Source organism: Pyxicephalus adspersus, chromosome 11, assembly GCF_032062135.1.
Source record: "Pyxicephalus adspersus chromosome 11, UCB_Pads_2.0, whole genome shotgun sequence".
Lineage (NCBI taxonomy): Eukaryota > Metazoa > Chordata > Amphibia > Anura > Pyxicephalidae > Pyxicephalus > Pyxicephalus adspersus.
This window is the reverse complement of record NC_092868.1, coordinates 11,922,505-11,941,276: the sequence shown is the minus strand read 5'-3', so window position 1 is coordinate 11,941,276 and position 18,772 is coordinate 11,922,505. Positions and strand designations below refer to the sequence as shown.

Genomic DNA, 18,772 nt, shown 5'->3' with positions numbered 1-18,772 from the left:
CATATAACTAGTTCACTCCACATAATTCATCTTAGTTGGCTTTAATTATCAAGGTGGCAAGTCTCCAAAAATCTTTGTTGACCAACATCAATCATATTGTTCCTTTTATTTTACCATACTAGAATTAGAATTCTTATTAGTTTCCAAGGCATTTAAAGATATCTAAAACAGTCCTGTTAGATGTTTTGGGATTCCATTAATGGACACATATTTAAAGTTGTTTTAATTTATTTCTTTGCAGGTCGAGAAAAGGGTCGGTGTGTCGCTTCAGAATTTTTCCATGGACCTGATACAGATATTGTGACGGAAAATACTGCAAACATACTGAGTAAGTATATAGATCATACACAAAATAAATAAGTTTTCCAATATTAGTGTGGATTGATATTATTAAAGATTTACAAAAGAAAGTGTCTCTCACTCCGAGAGAGTTGTGATTAGACCACTAATGGTTGTATGGCTGAGGGTCCACCACTGAAAGTAAGGATATGCCACGTCTTCCCCTGCAGTATTATAAAGCAAAAATTCCCAGGCATCATCTCAGTTATCCAATTTGAATAGATTTACACTTTAGGGATCTATTCATAAATGATTTTACACAAAACTTGTCCTCCAACATCAGAGTGGTCATACATACATCTTTTAATTAAATCCAGGTAGAAAAATATGTGCACCCTAAACTCTGCGTAAAATTTGTTAACAGTTTATAAACAGACCTCTGAATGTAGTTATGATAAAAAAACATGATCTTTAGTAGAAATTTGGCCATATTTATCATTTTTTTTGCAAAATTAAGCAGTCAGTATTGGTAGACATTAGACTAAATGTCTGCATCATTCTGAAGCCAGTATTATCCAGCAGACAGCGGCCTGAAATAAGTGAAACTTTACCGCCCAATTCTCAGGTAAGTAACGTGTGTAAGGAGGCCATTCTTCCCAAGACCCTAAACTGTAATTAGTGCATTGTTTCCAATGTCTGCTATTCTTTACTACCAAGGTACGGGCCATTCTTCCAATGCCCACCAGGGTACAGTAGGGCTATTCTCATTAACTCCAAACAAACTCCAGCTTCCCCCACTACTCTCCAATATAAAGATATACTTCTCCCACTGACCATCAATGAAGGGTAGCTCCTTCTCATTGACCACTTGTGTGGGAGAGAACTTGTATCTGTTGAAGTAGTAGGTTCCTTTCCCTCCTATTTAACTATCAAATACTGCCGCCCCCCTCAACAATTGTATAATAAAGAGGAAGAAGAAAGAAGAAAAGCAGGCTTTTTTGCGGAAATCCAAATGTATATTTGTCATCACATATATAGGCAAACCTACATTCTTTCAGCTAAGTGATACAATACACATACAATTATGTACAGCAAAAAGCTTCCACAATTTGGGTCTATCCCATTAACGTCATGGGCTGTTTTTGACCCCTTATTCTGGACACATAATTTCCTAAAATACTTCAGGAAGAACCAGCTTAAGCCTGACGCGTTTCGCCGTCTGGCTTCTTTAGGGGATATATATGAGCCGCTATGCAGAGCTGTTATCAAAAATACACAAACATGTTTGCATTTTTTATCATCCTTTTACAAAAGGTACTATGCATATAATGATATAAATGATTATTTATATTATTACCATATGCCATAGGTATGGGATTTATATGAACAAGATTGATTAAATAAATATTTATAAAGTGTATTAGATGGTAAGTATACTGATATAATATTATACTTATATTATATATATACTATATTATATATATATATATATATATATATATATATATAAAAAGTGAGTGATAACATATAATAAGTTGTGGTTGTATTAATTGTGATAATTGTATATTGTAAAGTATAGTAAAATAACATATAAAAAAACGACTATAAATATTGAGATGCATGTTATTTTATCAAAAATATTAAACTTACTGGTGCCCTCCGGTGGTGATTAGATGGGAAGCAGTGTTGATTAATTTAGATTGATTTAAGGTTCTGAAATAAATATTGCATTATCAGTGTTATGAATTATATTAAAGGTTGGTCAGGTAGTGACAAAATAAACTTCTTTAAATGCATCCATAAACAAGGATTTCTCAATAAAATTGTTTAAAGTAAAGTAAAATTAGAGAGGGAGCTTACCTTGGTGGTAGAATAAGGGAAAAAACTGCAGAGCGTGCAGCCAAATACAATTGTGACAATCAGTGAATGATGCAGAGTATGTAGCTAAGCAGAGACCGGAGTTAAACCATCTCCCACCCTATAAGGGCATGGAGATGGCGTCTTCAGGTATTCAGGGAACATGAGCGGGATCAGATGAGTCCTGCACATGCGCCCCAGCAAATGTGAGGCTGGATCTGCCCTCACCTCTCCTGCCCATCCTCCTTTGGTAAATGAGCCACCCCATGTACAATCAAGGGGTGACTCACCAGGCAGTGGATTAGATCCTGGGCTGACGGGGGACAGATCCCCCAGCCACACGTAGGGCTGTATGGCACCCCTATCAGGGTGCCGAGACCCCCACTACCCACAGAGGATGAGCGGGGGGATAAGAAGGAGGAAGAGGGAGAAAACCTAATAAATGACCACCAATGTAAGTGACACTCTAATTTTTACTGTTTTATTTTATCTTCCTATATTTTGTTTACTAAATATTGCATATATTGAAAAAAAATCTATTGGGGGATGTTAGAAAATGATCTACACTTGGTGTCTAATAAACTACGTAGGCCAAATCATTCTTTATCATTTTTTATTTACAACATTCTGATGAAGACCATTCTCCATATGCTGTAGATTTATTAGATTCTCATCATGGATTGCTGACAGATTTTTGAAACTTAACCAGGGTAAAACAGAACCTACCCCCCCCCCCCCCCCCCCACCGAATTCCAAATCTCCCCCTGACAAATTTAACACTGTTAACCCCTCAGGCACGTTGTCTTGGGGTTGATTCTGCCCTCTACTTTACCCAACATATTGAGAACATTTCCAGGTCCTGTCACTTTCACCTACGCAACATCTCCAAAATCTGCCCCTACCTGTCCCCTGAGACCACCAAACTCCTTGTACTTGCTCTTATCACCTCTCGTCTGGACTACTGTAACATCCTCCTCTCTGGTCTTCCACTAACTGGACTCTCTCCTCTACAATCTATTATGAATGCTGCAGCCAGACTCATCCATCCTTCCCACTGCTCTTCTTCCGCTGCATTTCTCATCTAATTGGCTTCCATTTCACCTTAGAATCAAATTCAAGCTCCTGAGCTTTGCCTTCAAATCCCTCCACAGCTCTTGTCCCACTTACCTTTCTAACCTGATAGAAATATACTCACTTAGACACTATCTTTACAACTCCAGGGACCTTCTAATGACTTCCCCACTCATAACCCCATCACATGCACGGCTCCAAGATAATTCTAGAGCTGCCCCAACTCTTTGGAATGGTCTTCATTGTCCTATGCGTGTTGCTTCTTTTTTCTGCTCATTTAAAAGAGCACTTAAAACCTATTTTTTTTAAACTTGCCTACCTTTCTTCTTTTGTTTCCCAAAACCTTTACTACTCACCCACCAATCCATATCTCTGTCCTATTATATGCTGCTTCTCCACCTCTTAGATTGTAAGCTCTTTCAGGGAGGGCCCTCTTCTCCTCCTGTGTCACTCTCTGTGTCTGTCCAATATTTGCAACCACTATTTATTGTACAGCGCTGCTTAACATGTTGGCGCTATATAAATCCTGTTTATTATTATTAACAACTTTTGTTTGGGGTTTTCTGAGACCTAATACATTACTTTAAGAAAGAGATCTAAAAAAATGATGCAAGCTCTTTTTAGTTCTGTGATCTATGTTTTTGCAAAAAGATTTCTAGAATATAAAGCTGATTTTTTATGACACCCTGTTCCCAGCCAGCATATTGCTGTACAGCACCATGGTCTGACTTCTATTCTTTCTTCCAGCACAGACTCCAGACCTCCAGAGTAGTGTATGATGCCAGTCCCCACTCAGTATAGACAAAGGTCAGGTACAGAGAATCTAAATTCTCAAGCTGTTAGTGGTGATGGTGTCTGGTTCATAGGTACCGTTGTTGTATTATATGTTGTTATTTTGCATGATTATATTTGATCTATATGTGAGTATTTGGACAAAATCACTGAGGCTAATGTGTCAAGGATCACTTTTTATCTTGATGTTTGTACAGAGTACGGGAGAATCCTGATAGGAGTGCTGTCCATAGCTGATTGCTTTTCTGTTCCTTTCTTGGGAAATCATCTATAAAACTTTAACATTCTGTGTGTCTTTGTGGACACTCCCGTAAGCAGAAACACTTGGGTGACCAAATTTGTGCATTTATGTTTGTAAAATGACTATAGGTGGAAGACTGAGAGAAGCTTGGGAAGACCAACTTATTTTAGGGGGGTTATTCCTACTTGTTGGTTGCCAACTTGTCCAGTTGATTGTTTTTCCTGACAACACAAGGAACACCTTGGACGTTTTAATTCAGCAGTTCACTATCTTGGCACATTGATAGGGATTTTAGCACAGATTTCAACACACAAATATGGTAACACTTTGGCCTGTACAAAGTAATTATGGAATATGAGAGATTAATAGTGTTTTGGTTCAGATTAGGGTTATGGTTAAAAGTGAAAGCTAAAAATTAGGGTACAAGAACAAAAATACAATAAATGAAACTTTCCCAGTCATACAAAACAAATGTTTTAACAGAATTTGTAGAACATAAATCATAAAAACATTTTTTTTATTATATCTTAAAACTCTATAAAGACCATCAATGTTCATGTTTAGTTATACAATTCAGATTGCATTAATATTCTGGTTCTATGTGTTTTGCAGAGTCCGCTTCCTACAATGTTGGGTAAGAGCGGAGTTGTGTGCTTATGGATCAGAAATATCTGAGGATGTATATAACTTTTATATAGTTATTTGGTGATTTAATACAAGATTTTTTAACGATTGACCTTCTTGGGATATTACAACCTAGCTATGCTGCTGTACTAATCATTTGTTTCCTTTACCATTATTTGTGAGAACTGCTTTTTTCCCTCATAGCACCTACTCGGGATGTTTATAATTCTTGTTTCCCGAGGAAGCGGACTCTGTTCCATGAAACGCGTAGAAAAAGAATAATAATGCAAGATATTGACTGTGTGAATTGTGTATCTAAACATGAAAATTTGTATTTTTGTTCTTGTAGTCTGTATACTGGGATATACACGGAACAATATTATACCAGGTGTAAGTCCTTATGGTTTTGGCTAAAAAAAGGGTTACATTTTAGGTTATGATTAAGAATCATAGGATCCTAATTAATCATTAATGGTAAATTTGAGGTGACAGGTTAGGCATTGGCCCTGATTTATTAAAGTTCTCCAAGGCTGGAGTAAATTTACTTTCATCAGTGAAGCTGGTTAATTCAGCAAACCTGAAATGGATTTCCTAGGTCGTTAGCTATTTGATAGCAAATGTTTTCAATCTTGGACCAGATAGATCCATTCCAGGTTGGCTGGATCACCCATCTTCACTGATGAAAGTGTGTTCTCTCAAGCCTTGGAGCACTTTAATAAATCGGGGCCATTAACTCAACTTCAAAATGTAATATTTAACCTTACCAGAAAATTTTACCCTTAACCATCCCTTTATCTTAAGTGTAAGGGAGTCAATGTTAATTTTAATGTTAATGTTTTGGGGAATTCATTACTGTAGGCAAAAGAAGCAATGTCAATAATACCCATGCCACTTCCCAGCTCTGTGGGTACAATTTAAAAACACTGGTTGGTTATCCTACCCAATTGTGTTCACCAATAACTATTATACAGGTAGGTAGAAAAGTTAATTAAAGCATTTTGTTACTGTTTATTCTCTAACCAAGTTCTGTCATATCTGCCATATCTTTCTGAAACATTTTATGCATGAAAAGCAGGGAATATTTCATGTTTTCTTTACTTCCATAATTGCAGGGACTGAAGAGTGCATCATTTCATTCAACACAAAGAAGATTTCAATGAATTTGTTAACTTTTTATCAGTTCTTAAATAGTGCAAGTACTAACAGTTAGTGCTCATCATAGATTGATTTTGCTGACTTTCTAAATCCAGGGACAGTCGTCCCAACTGCAGCTTCCCTGTTCCACTTTTGTTACCTGTACTGTCATATGAAAGCAGCATGTGGATTTCCTTCACTGTCACTGAGGAAAGAAAAAAAATGAAAAAATGAGATTGGGTCAGAACTTTTTTCTGGGCTGGTGACTCTGAGTAGAGATACTTCACCATTTAGACATAGATTAGAGCAGGACCTGCAAGTCAGTGACATATCCTTGACATAATTAGCTACCTACCTCCCATCCAGACCTCAATCAGTGAATCCGGCAGAAGGAAATCTTTCAGGGTGAATTTCCATTGCAGTCCCTGGAATGTCACAATACAGAATGCCTAGAAGCAAAAAAAGCTGATGCTGGAAGATGAAAAAAAAAAGTATAACACAATATTCCATGACCTATAGGAGTAAAATGAACTTTGCATTTTGGACTTTTTTTCCAAACCACAGAAATCTGTCTCTACCATAAATACAGGTGATCATAATACAAAAAATTCTTACTCAAATGGAATCCAGTTTCATCAGTTGAGAAATCTGACCGAATTGAAATTTTTTATTTTTCAATGAGACTTCTTATACCTGTCAATGATAGGTATAATATGGCCATGATAGGTAAAGTAATGTCAGAATTAGGACTCAGATTGCTCCAATTCTGAGTTACAATCTAAAGTGAACACCCCAAACTGGGTTGGAACGGACTGCTAGGTTGTCGGTTGTTCTTGCTCCCCAGGCTTTTTTTTTTAAAATGTAGAACTGAATAAACACTTTCTCACTTTCTAGCCACATAGATACACATTGACAAATACACACAGGTGAAAAAATATATGCAAAAATATATAGCTTGGAATCATCTTTTTATAAGGAAATATAGGTCTAGTAGAATGTATATATCAAATTTTGCTGTTTTACTATGCATTTTACTACCTTTTATACCTGTTTATATATATTTAGTACAAATTATACTTTTTTATAGTTGCTTATATGTACACTACAGTATTTTCTATTATATATGGGGTCCCAAATCTGAGTAGCTTTAGGTGTAAATTACATTGATATATGATATATAAAATTGGATATATATTTTACATTTCCAAGACTTGATCTCTTTTTCATATGATACCAGTGAAATGGTTCTAGCTCATGGAAGATTAAGATGTTTTAATGAAATTCTTCCATCTATAAAAAAAGTAATCTCTGGCTTATATATTTATAATTTACAGCTTCATCTCAGTTTACTTTCAAGAAAACCTTCACACTGTGATACTTGAGTGACAATAGACACTAGGAATGTCCTGTATAATCATTAGCATTAAAGATAGTCAACATTTTGTTTTGCTGAGAACAGAGAAGAAAGAGCAAAACTGTTTGTGTTCCTATTGGGGAAATTTCCACTTACCACCCTGACATTTTTCCTCCATGATAACTCTCCCAACATATAATCTAGGTCAACTGTTTTCACCTTCAGAAAACCCATCTTGAGAAATGCTGCTATTGCTAGGAAGCATGTAGAAGGGTAGTGTCAAGTAAAAAAAAAATGTATGTTATTCTGCTTAGCTTTACATATACTTTTCCAGTATCTTTTTAGTATTGTATATATTTACCCTTGTAAATTATGTTGACATTTAGGGTTTGACCAAATATTTTTTTCCTTTTTATGTAGAGACTATCCGTAGTGCAACCCCATTTCCTATGGTCAGCCTCTTTCTTGTGTTTACGGCCTTTGTGATCAGCAATATTGGGCATATTCGACCACAGAGAACCATACTAGCATTTGTCTCTGGCATTTTCTTCATACTGTCTGGTAAGTTGTAAAACTAAACCTGTGATGCTGCCCTTATAAAAGGTTTTATTTCTCACCTTCCCCAAAATTCCCCTTGGGGTTCTGCTTGCCAGCTAGAGCCCTTGAAATTACTAGGTAAGGAAATGGATCGTCTGCCTTTTCTTTGGCCTCCAAGTACAGTTACATCAGGTTCGAGGAACGGTCTACCATAATTCAGTTAAGTTAATAAAATTAAACAACACTTAGACATTTTGTTTAGGGACGTGACAGGTATACATCTGTGGTAGCATGTAGTAGATACGGATTAGTAGCAAAACCAGTCAGCCAAAATAAGAAACTGAATAGAAAAGGTTTATATTCATGTAGCAAGCTTTTTGGATGAAGACACCTCTTTTAAAATACTGTGTAGTGTTTAAAATATCAATCTCACCAACAGTAGTTATAGTCATAGGTAGGTTTACATGGAGTTATCTACTGATATCTACCTGGTATATTCTTAATTCCATGATTCCTATTTCTCTACTCTTGGAAATCTGAATGCTTCCTCTCAATAAATAATAATAAAAAATGGCAAATACACCTCATCATTATGCATTATGCATAATTCAAATTGCAGGCTTATGGGGCATGGCTATGGGTTTGTAGTCTTTTGGGATAAATAGTGCAGACATCATTCATCCTGGAGGACTGAGGCATCTTTTGCCCAAAAAGAGGCATTTTCAAAATACCAGTGCATATTGCAGGTTGAACTGGTTTGTTAGCACAGTTTTTTAAATAATTTATTATATTGGGGTTTCATTTTAAATAACAAATTCACTTAAAATCTATGAATAGAATATTATTAAAGCAAACGCTTTCAATATTGCTTTCTACACAATGTAAATATATCACTTTGTATGAAGTTTTTATTTACCTATTCTGCAAACGATTACGTTTTAGGTGTATGGACATGGAGTGGTGAAATAAAAAAGCAACAGTAACAGCCTTGTGTGATTGATCAGGTAGAAAGGGCATCATTGTGGAACATTTTACAATATACCAAAAATCCTGATACTGTGCTTTTCTTGAGAGTACTGCTACTCCAGGCAATGACCTGGGTTGGCAATGCCAAAATGCAACTATGAAGAATAGGCCTGTTGCCATTTTACATATTTAATTACTGAAACAACGTAGCCATTTCATATTAGCTTATGTATATATTGCCAAATCATTTTAAGACAGGCTAGGACCAGTCAAAGAAGGCAAAGTTTTCATACCTATGGACTTCGGTGATGAAATTTGGGCCATAAGTTTACACAGAACACCACTTTTTTGCTTTAATATATATTGTTTAACCAGGTATTTATTGTTTATTGAGCGATTTGCAATAATGTAACTGCAGTTATAGTTGCCCAGTTGATAAAGCATAATCAACTCTTATCTTGTATTTTTGTTGGGATTTTTTTACAGGCCTTTCCCTAATTGTAGGTTTGGTTTTATATATATCAAGTATTAATGATGAAGTCATGAACCGGCCCAGCAGCTCTGAACAATACTTCCATTACAGATATGGCTGGTCCTTTGCTTTTGCAGCTTCGTCTTTTCTTCTTAAAGAGGTTTGTGATCTTTTCTTTTGATAAAGCTATTAATAAGTGAATATATTAAAGAAGAAAAAGAATGAGGTTCTCGGCTCAGGGACTGTATGAAATAACATTTATGTGTACTTGTTACGGTGGTATCAAAGAAAAACATTTACATAACGCAATCAGGTATTTTGCATTGGTTCTGATAACACTTCACAGGACCTAGGTATTATATACTAGATACAGTACTTCTATGTCATCAAACAAATAAATGTGTGAAGAACCGCAAAATTCACGACCATATAGAGTTTGTTCAAAAATATGACGCGTTTCGCCACCATTAGGCTTCCTCAGGGATATCTTTTGCACGTACTTTACAGTCAATAGAAGATCATAAAAGACACAAACATGTGTGATGATAAATGTGGCAAGGTGAAGGTTAGTGCTCCTTAAGCCTTAAAGAGGATTTTGGTATATTTCTATATTGATGTACATAAATGATTCGTAAAAGCTTTGGTACTCAACAAGGATTGGTGTTTCATTCATCCATCAAGATTGTAAGGATGTATAGGAGAGGCACAGGCCTTCCACTGCAATTTTAGAAACAGGTCTTGTAAGCTGAAATGAAAAGAGTCACAAAGGAGTATTGCAGGGAGATGAGCACTGAGAGCACAGCCAAATGGCCGTACCAGAGATATCCCTGAGGAAGCCTAATGGTGGCGAAACACGTCGGATTTTTGCACTATACGATCGGGACTTGTGCGGATCTTCACACATTTATTTGTTTCATGACTTAGAAGTACTGTGTCTAGTATATAATACCTAGGTCCTGTGAAGTGTTAACAGGACCAAGGTAAAATACCTGATTGTGTTATGTAAATGTTTTTCTTTGATACTAAGTAATAAATACACGTATATAATATTACATACAATCCCTGAGCCGTGAACCCCCTTCTTTTTCTTCTTTTATACATTATATATGATTACATAATGAGGTGGCTCAACATATAAAGTTATTAGTGAAGAGAGGGGAACACCCTTAATAACCCTCCATATTATTAAGTGAATTTTTTTTTTACATAGTTTGTACTTTGTAGACCTAATAGAGCACTACTAACTGTTTTCCATGGTCTGTAAGCTATATTGCAGCAGCAATAGCAGCACATATCTCTTAATATGCCTACTGCTGCATACAGCCACTGGTAGCATGAAAAGGAAGCTCTTTGTAAACTCACTATGGTCAGAACTTACACTGGGAAGATTGTCTTCTAGCATGTGTGTTGGGTCAATTACCACGCTTTAAAACATTCACATGAGAGAAAGAGAGCAAGTCACATTGGACCCGATTTATCAAAGCTCTCCAAGAATGGAGTAGACTATTATGGGTGAACCTGGATGATTCAGGAAAACTAGAATGGGTTTGATCAAGCTAATAGCAAATGCTTTTTAGGAAATCCATTATAGGTTCCACATCTATGACTAAGCCCAAGATGGGGTAAACATATCAGAAGGAGTAGCTAGGGTCTCCTGAATGGGTATCTAGCTATGCACTATTCTGGCTGAATAATGTTTTTTGGTCAAACAAAAGAACGCAGTTTGGGAAGTCCAGCTTTTTTTTTCACTTCTTTGGCTTTTTTGGGGTCCAATGCTTTGCACCAACTGCCAGTGTTGGAAGCCATGCCTATAATGGCAATTATGGGTCGCCTTTCTCATAACAATGCTATATATGTATATTAATCACTCCAAGGATTAACAATGTTAAGTAAAGATACGCTTTTAACACCTTGTTTTTTACGTCTTATAATCAACATCAGTTTTCAAGATTGATATTATCAATATTTTCACATTTAATACCAGGATGTCTAATATCTTTTTTTAACATATTTTATTTACAGGGTGCTGGTGTCATGTCAGTATACCTATTCACAAAGCGATATGCTGAGGAGGAAATGTATCGTCCTCATCCAGCATTCTACCGCCCTCGACTCAGCGACTGTTCAGACTATTCAGGCCAGTTTCTCCACCCCGAGGTGTGGCACCGTGGCCGAAGCCCATCTGACATTTCCAGCGATGTCTCAATCCAGATGACCCAGAACTATCCACCAGCCATCAAGTACCCAGACCACATACACATATCAACATCCCCCTGCTAAAAGTCAAAGTAAACTTTTTTGAAAGTTCTAAGCATCTCATTAGAATACAATTCTCTACAAAAATGAGACAGCTTGGCCTGTTCAACTAGAAACAAGAGTACTGTGGCACTAAAACTTTGAACGTTTACTTCCAAATGTCTGGAAATTTTCAGCCCCAGTACCTGGAAATTGTTTTTTTTTTACTTTAGTCTCTTTTTAGTTTTCATATTTTACCTTTTACTATTGTTACATTAGAATTTACTTCCAGACTATTTCATTCATATTATTGAGCCATATTTTATTTTGATCCTTATTTAGCCTATGTTATATTTTTTTAGAAACTCATTTTATTTCTTTTATTATTTTATCATTTTTATTCATTTCTTCTATATAAAAAATCTAAAAACTTTGATGAAGATTTATACTCACTTTTAATTTTTATTTGGCATTGTGAAAAATCTTTTCTTAACTCTTCAGTAAAAAAAATAGACAATGGAAAAAGAACATGAACAAAAATCTTTTTATTCCACTCCAAGCTTTATCTTAATGAAATATTCACCAGACTTTAAAAGAAGAATGCTAGCGATAAAATCTCTCCAGCAAGACTGATAAATTGAAGAACAAAAGACATTTTGTCATTAAAAAAATGAATTGCAAAAGGAGAAACATATTACTGGTTTCAGGAAGACACATTGGTGTCCAAAAACTGAAAAAATGACTTTTACGCTTACATTGTCTATGGTGTCATCCTCTCAGTAGGCTGACAATTTTTTTGGGATGTGATCCAAAGTTTGACAGATATTATTTGTGTTCACTGTGCAGCCTAAACTTGAAGACAGTTGTCCCCCATGAATGTTGCTTTCTACTTATGTTTTTTTATGGGAGTACATTATTAAAAGCCATAGGGTGTAACAAATATTTTATAAAGAAATGTGCATTCTACTCTGAGCTCCTTAAAAAGGTATTTTAAGATGCGCCAAACACGATGTCTGCAGGCACAAATATCTGATTGAACTGTCTAGGTCAAATGTTCTTTTCATAATATTAGTTATCGATCTAGAACATCTTTTTTGTCTTTTTTGATCAGAGTGTGGAAAAGACTTTAATTAGGAAACTAACCTCAAACATTGTCCTACCTTAATATTGTCTAGTAGAAGGGAAATAAGTAGTGAAGACTATTTTGTTTTATCAATATGCACAGTTTGTGGGTATTCTGGGGGTTCCTTACTATTCCTCTGCTGTCCCCTTTATATACATCCACTGGCCATTGATTCTGTGCTCTTGGGGACCTCTTACCAACGCCAAACTTTTACAACGTCACACATACTGGATCGTACTTCCAAACTCTTGTATACTGAGGATTATGACCCTGCAGAAGCATTGACAAGACATACAAAAAGACTTATAAATAGAATGAAGTGAAAAAATAACTTTGATATAGTTAGTCATCGCACAATGCCGATGATTCCGACATAATCTGTGACAGTGTTTACAAATGATTACAACAGAGCACCGAAATGTTAAATGGATGGACTATAGTCAATATCAGGTGCTCTGTCCCTACCCTTGGTGCTCAGAATGCTCAAACAGATCACAGTTTATCATATATTTGCTCAGAAATTAAGGAGAAAAAGGTATTGTGAACACATTTGCAACATGTTTGGTATTGTACAGGGTAATTTAGGCTGTGGACATGGTGGTTTGAGCAGCATCTGGACTTGACACTATAAAGCTTAACTCCAGGCAAACAGGGCAAATAAATTTATATAGGAACTGTTTTACATGCCAGAGTGTTTGCATTTCCATCCATCTAGTCCTGCGTTTCACATCACTTTCTCACTGGTTGCACCTGAAGGAACAATCTCTGTCCTCCATCCTTCTATCATCATGTTCCTTACTAGCACACTTGCATGCAGCACACTTTATTGCCTACCAGTCCAGCTCCACTTCCATCCAGTCTGCTAAGTGCTGCTGTATAAGACATTGGTGATACAAAGTCACATCAGAACCCCGGTTACATGGAACTCAGATAAGCGGCATCGCACAGCTCCATCTTCATGATTGCTCCTGCAGCCCTAACGGAGCTATGGCATGTGTTCTGCATCAAATAACACATACCACAGCTAGGGCTGCTGGAGCAATCAGGAGAGCGGAGCTCTCAGGAGAGCCTGATTGCTCTGCTCCGTGATTGGCTGAGAAAAGAGAAACCCTGATGACGGCTCAAGCATTTCCTCAGCCTTTCAGCTTTAGAGGTGAATGGGGACAAGTTTCCCAATTCAAGTCTAGTGCTGAATGTCTGAGAAACTTCAGTTTTAGAGTAACCTCAGATAACCGGAAACTACACTTATCCGGAATCGGCCATTCCCCATGGGTGCCTGATAACCGAGTTTCTACTGTGTATATATATATATATATATATATATATATATATATATATGTATATGTGTTGTATATATTCCTGGAGTTCAGCTTTAATCAGTGAAACATTTAATGTCACAACATACAAATGGAACACAAGAGATTACAATAAAATTCTTAAAGTTGTGAAAAAAACAACAAAAGCAACTATCATGGGGTCAACAATAAGACATAATAAATATAAGTTAAACTGGCTGATACAGTGAACATAAAATATCTAAAAAAACACAGCAAAGAGACTTTTAAAGAAGTCAGCTTGTCAAGCTGCATATACTTCCCATGTTGCACTATCCACACTAACACATTGTGAAGTGTTGGTTTAATGTATAGAAAAAAATAATGTATAGACTAATGTAAATCATTTTACTGCTGTGGTTTTCACAGGGACTCGGGAAGGCCTGGCTTGCATTTTGCCCATCGTATATACCTTTCATCCATGGAAGACATTTTGTTTCTGCAGTAAGCAGACTATAATGGTGTCTAATGAGCACTGAAATGTACATAGATAGTTGATATGTATCAATGCAATGTAAGAAAATTTAACCTGACCTATAGAAAAGTATATGAAATAATGACCTGTCTGGAAGTCTTTACCAGATATTTTGTTGACACTATGAATATATATTTTATTATGGAAGTGTGGCTTTAAGCACTGTAGTTGGTCCTTTTTAAAAAAAAAATACCTAACTATAGTTAAAACATGTGGATGGCTGGAGCTGTTTGTCGTCCCAATTGGAAGATTGCCCATTATATCTTGTGACCCAGGAATATAGTGGACCATACTTCGAAAGGGGATACAGGTAGAATGAAATAAAAAGAAAAACAGTTCTAAACTTTCCCCACTCTACTGGAAGTGCTGGAACTGCTTTTTGTGTACCCATATGGGGACATCTTTACTTTTTGGTGACCAAACATGTGATTCTCTTCTCATAGCGGTCACAGAGGTAAGAAAACATGGTAGAAGGTTTTCCCAGGCTATAAAAAAACATGTTTGCCTATAGTTGGGACTTTATAGTTAAAGGACCAGTAAATCTAAAGCACAAGTTGGTTTATATGGAAGAGATGGAAAAATCTGATTTGCAGAAATACATTTATGAAACTGAAATTCTTATCATATTAGGAGCTATTATCATAGTTGATTTATTTTGCTATGTACAAAAAAATTCATGGTACATAGTGTGACCAAAATTGTGAGTTTTTAAATCTCCAAAATAGGGGCAAAATCAGTTTGCTCTGCCAATAGGTCTGCAGCTATCAGATTCTAACCAGAGAGCAGCCAGGAATGTACTATCAGTATTCAATTTGTTTGAAAGCAGTGCAGAGCAGACTTTAAATCCCCAAACAGACCCCCGATGTCTCCATTAGGAGGTTCCTGTAAAATATTTTAATATACAGGGGGGTTGTCAATCCCTTTGTGATAGTAATAAAAGAAATAATTTGTATAAAAAAAGGTAAACCCTAAACTGATCATTTGCAAAGGAATTTTTTAACATTACTTATTTGAGTATTTCATTTTTTTTGCTGTTTTAAAATTGTACACAATTTTACATAGTTTATACTTATTTACAAAAAATAATATGTGTGCACTAAAATTAATTTTACTAAAAATATAGGTTTGAAAAACAGTAATAGAAATATTGTGCAATATAAAAATTTGCATCCGGCATTTTTTCTCAGGTTCTCAGCTTTCAAAAAAAAGTTTTGGGATTTGGGTTTTTTACAAAAAATGTGCAATTAGGCACAGAGTGCATTTCAAATATCCATTTGCAATGCAACTTTTGTTGCATGGTTTTTTTTTCTGGGAAAACTAAAGCTAGAAATATTAAATAATTTTTTAACTTTGATTTTTTTAAAACAAATTTAAAATGTTTACATAAAACACTATTACAGGGAATTTTAGAGAAATTGTTTTTTCTGTGATAAAATACTGGTTATGATTTCCATTTTATCAATCTACTGGTCATGTGTTTAAGTATGTGTTTAAGTATGAGTAGATCAATTTGCGATCAATCTATACACTCATAATAATAACTGAGTAGTTGCATAAACAAAGCCTAAATATTGTTAAAGTATTTAGTCTAAAGAAATATCAATGACATTCTGGAATAGAAGAATTTTGATATTTAACATTTCGGCAGGTGGTGTACTAAACCTTTGCCTTCTTGTAGAGCTACTGGCACATTCCAACAATCTGAATGTTTCAAATAACAGGCCCCCGTCTGTGGCAACTGTGGCAAACTAGGAGGTACTACAGTGCCCAATGAAGAACAAACCATACAACACACTCAAAAGGGTCGAATAATAGTAGTGGTCAGAGGTGTACAAGAAAGAGAAGGTTTAACAGACCACCATTCAGTAAAATATGTATTACATATTTTCGTCTACATAGCCTATGAGGTATCAGGATTCAGAGAGGTGCTAACATATTGGGCCTGATTTATTCAAGCTCCCCAAGGCTGGAGAAGATACACTTTCATCAGTGAACCTGGGTGATCCAGCAAACCTGGAATGGATCTGGTCCAGGATTTAAACCATTTGCTAACAAATAGCAAATCATGTTTAAGAAATCCATTCCAGGTTTGTTGGATCACCCACCTTCACTGATGAAAGTGTATCCTCTCCAATAGGGATGAGCGAAAATGCCTCTGACATTCTTGCGAAAATTTCCTCGAACTTCCATTGGGTCCGCAAAATTTCAGCAAACTGATTTTTAACCTCATTACCCTCTAGTGCCCAGGGGTCACGCACAGGAGGATTCACACGGCTGCATTGCAGCCGCAGTACTCATCCTGTCACTGTGAGTCCCACGGCTGTGCTCATCATGAATGAATGCAGCCGTGGGAATCATCCTGTGATGATTCCCACGGCTGCATTCATTGATAAGCCACGGTACTCACACTGTCAGTCACTGTCATCAATGAATGCAGCCGTGGGAATCATCACAGGATGATTCCCATGGCTGCATTCATTCATGATAAACACAGCCGCGGGACTTCTGTGTTTTTGGATAGAGAATCTCTATTCAAGAACACATACTACAGGGCTGGAAGAGCAATCAGATTGCAAACCTGACTGCTCTTGCAGGGCCTAAAAAATTTGATCTCGACGGCTGAATTTACACAGGCCATTCTCTCTTACAAGTTTCGGTAAGCTAGAATGGCCCAATTCGCTGTGAGATCGAATTTTAAAATTTCGTTCGCTCATCCCTACTCTCCAACCTTGGAGAGCTTTCCTAAATCAGGCCATTGGATGTTACATCATAAACTATACTAGCTTGTTGGAGCTATTCTGGGAAAATACCTGGACACACATTTGCCAAATTCATTAATTGATGTGCTCAACTGTGTTATTCATTATTTATACAACCCAACTTGTGTTTTAGGTCTGGTGACCCTTTCATTTTCTTTTAATAGCCAATATTCTAGACTGATGTTCACTACAGTGTCATATAAAGCCTTACATTCCAAATGAAATGTATGGTCAGTAAAGACCTCTGGATATATCATTATTGATAATATAACCCTCTCCTTACTAATAAAGGATATTATATTTTTGCTAGAGTTTAGATTTAAGCTGAGCTTTCATAGCCTATCATTTATTAAATGAATGAGTGGAAATGTAATGTAAAAAAACTATCCCCACTAAAATGACAGAACATATGTAATGTAAAATGCATACCTCTAATCGACCAAGCAGATTGCCTAACATTCATTGCAATAACTGTTATGATTATAAGTAGCACATGTCTTGTCACTTGTAAAAACATTTTTTTCAAGAAACTGTACTGAAATTCAAAATGCACAAACTGTTCAGTTCCATTGATGATGTGAATGATGACAGATGAGAGGTTTGAAGTTATCATTTATGTTTCCATGTGCCTATTAGTGGTTATTGAGCACACATATACCATCTACTATATATAAACATGTTTGTTCCTAAAAAAAAAAAAAAAAATAACAAAAGGGACCTATTCCCCCACATACAGATATACCCTGTTACTTCATTAACAAGAATTATATTTTTACATTGTGATTTATGTTAAATGGCAGTCCAATGCACCCAGGTACTGCACCATAAAGCATCCTGGTAACTGTGGTGTGCTGCATTGGAAATGGGTGTGAACAAATGTTTTCACTCGTTGAGGTGTCCTGCCAGACCTTTTAAAATAATGAGCCCCAACATACGCAAATGCATGTTAAAACATCTTTACACCAACTCAACATATACTGCAACACTGGAATGAATAATCTAGTTTTATTTTCTCATTATTGCGTCTATTTACTAAGCAATAAGTCAATATTGTGCAGGTTTGCTAGGGTGAATGATCAACCCCATTTTTAGTATACCTATGGTGTAGCCAGAAACACAAACAGGTATAGGTGTGTAAAGGTAGGTGTGTTTTATATTGTTTTTTATGTTACTAAATGACTTTAATGTCTTGGTTTATTTAAGGACTAGAAAGTAGAAACTGTTCACTTAACAAAGTGAATGCTCACTTCAGTCACTGATATGTGTGCAAACAAAATCCTGATGACTTCCACATAACACAGAAAAGTGAACATTGCTTTACATATTTAAGTTCAGAAGGACATAACATCAGATATTTTTTTATATTAAAGTGGACCTATCAACAAAAGCTTTACTTTACCTTAAAGGGTACACAATCATTTTATGTAAGGTAAAAAATATTTTTTTTTGGGGGGGGGATAAAACCCTTCTTTTTTTTAAAAAAGTAAAGCCCCTCTGCTTCTATCTTTATTTCGGCAAT

The 18,772-nt window shown here is 36.0% G+C and overlaps 1 protein-coding gene across 1 annotated transcript in view; it reads left to right on the top strand.

Moving 5' to 3' along the window:
* The window catches only part of CACNG7 (calcium voltage-gated channel auxiliary subunit gamma 7), a 64,822-nt gene extending 48,033 nt beyond the window's left edge, over window positions 1-16,789 (top strand). Inside the window, exons 3-6 of the mRNA XM_072426448.1 lie at window positions 242-328; window positions 7,773-7,913; window positions 9,342-9,487; window positions 11,350-16,789. Coding sequence (XP_072282549.1) covers window positions 242-328; window positions 7,773-7,913; window positions 9,342-9,487; window positions 11,350-11,607 — 632 coding nt within the window. The 3' untranslated portion in view covers window positions 11,608-16,789. The remainder of the gene's footprint in view (window positions 1-241; window positions 329-7,772; window positions 7,914-9,341; window positions 9,488-11,349) is intronic.
* Window positions 16,790-18,772: the final 1,983 nt, after the last annotated feature.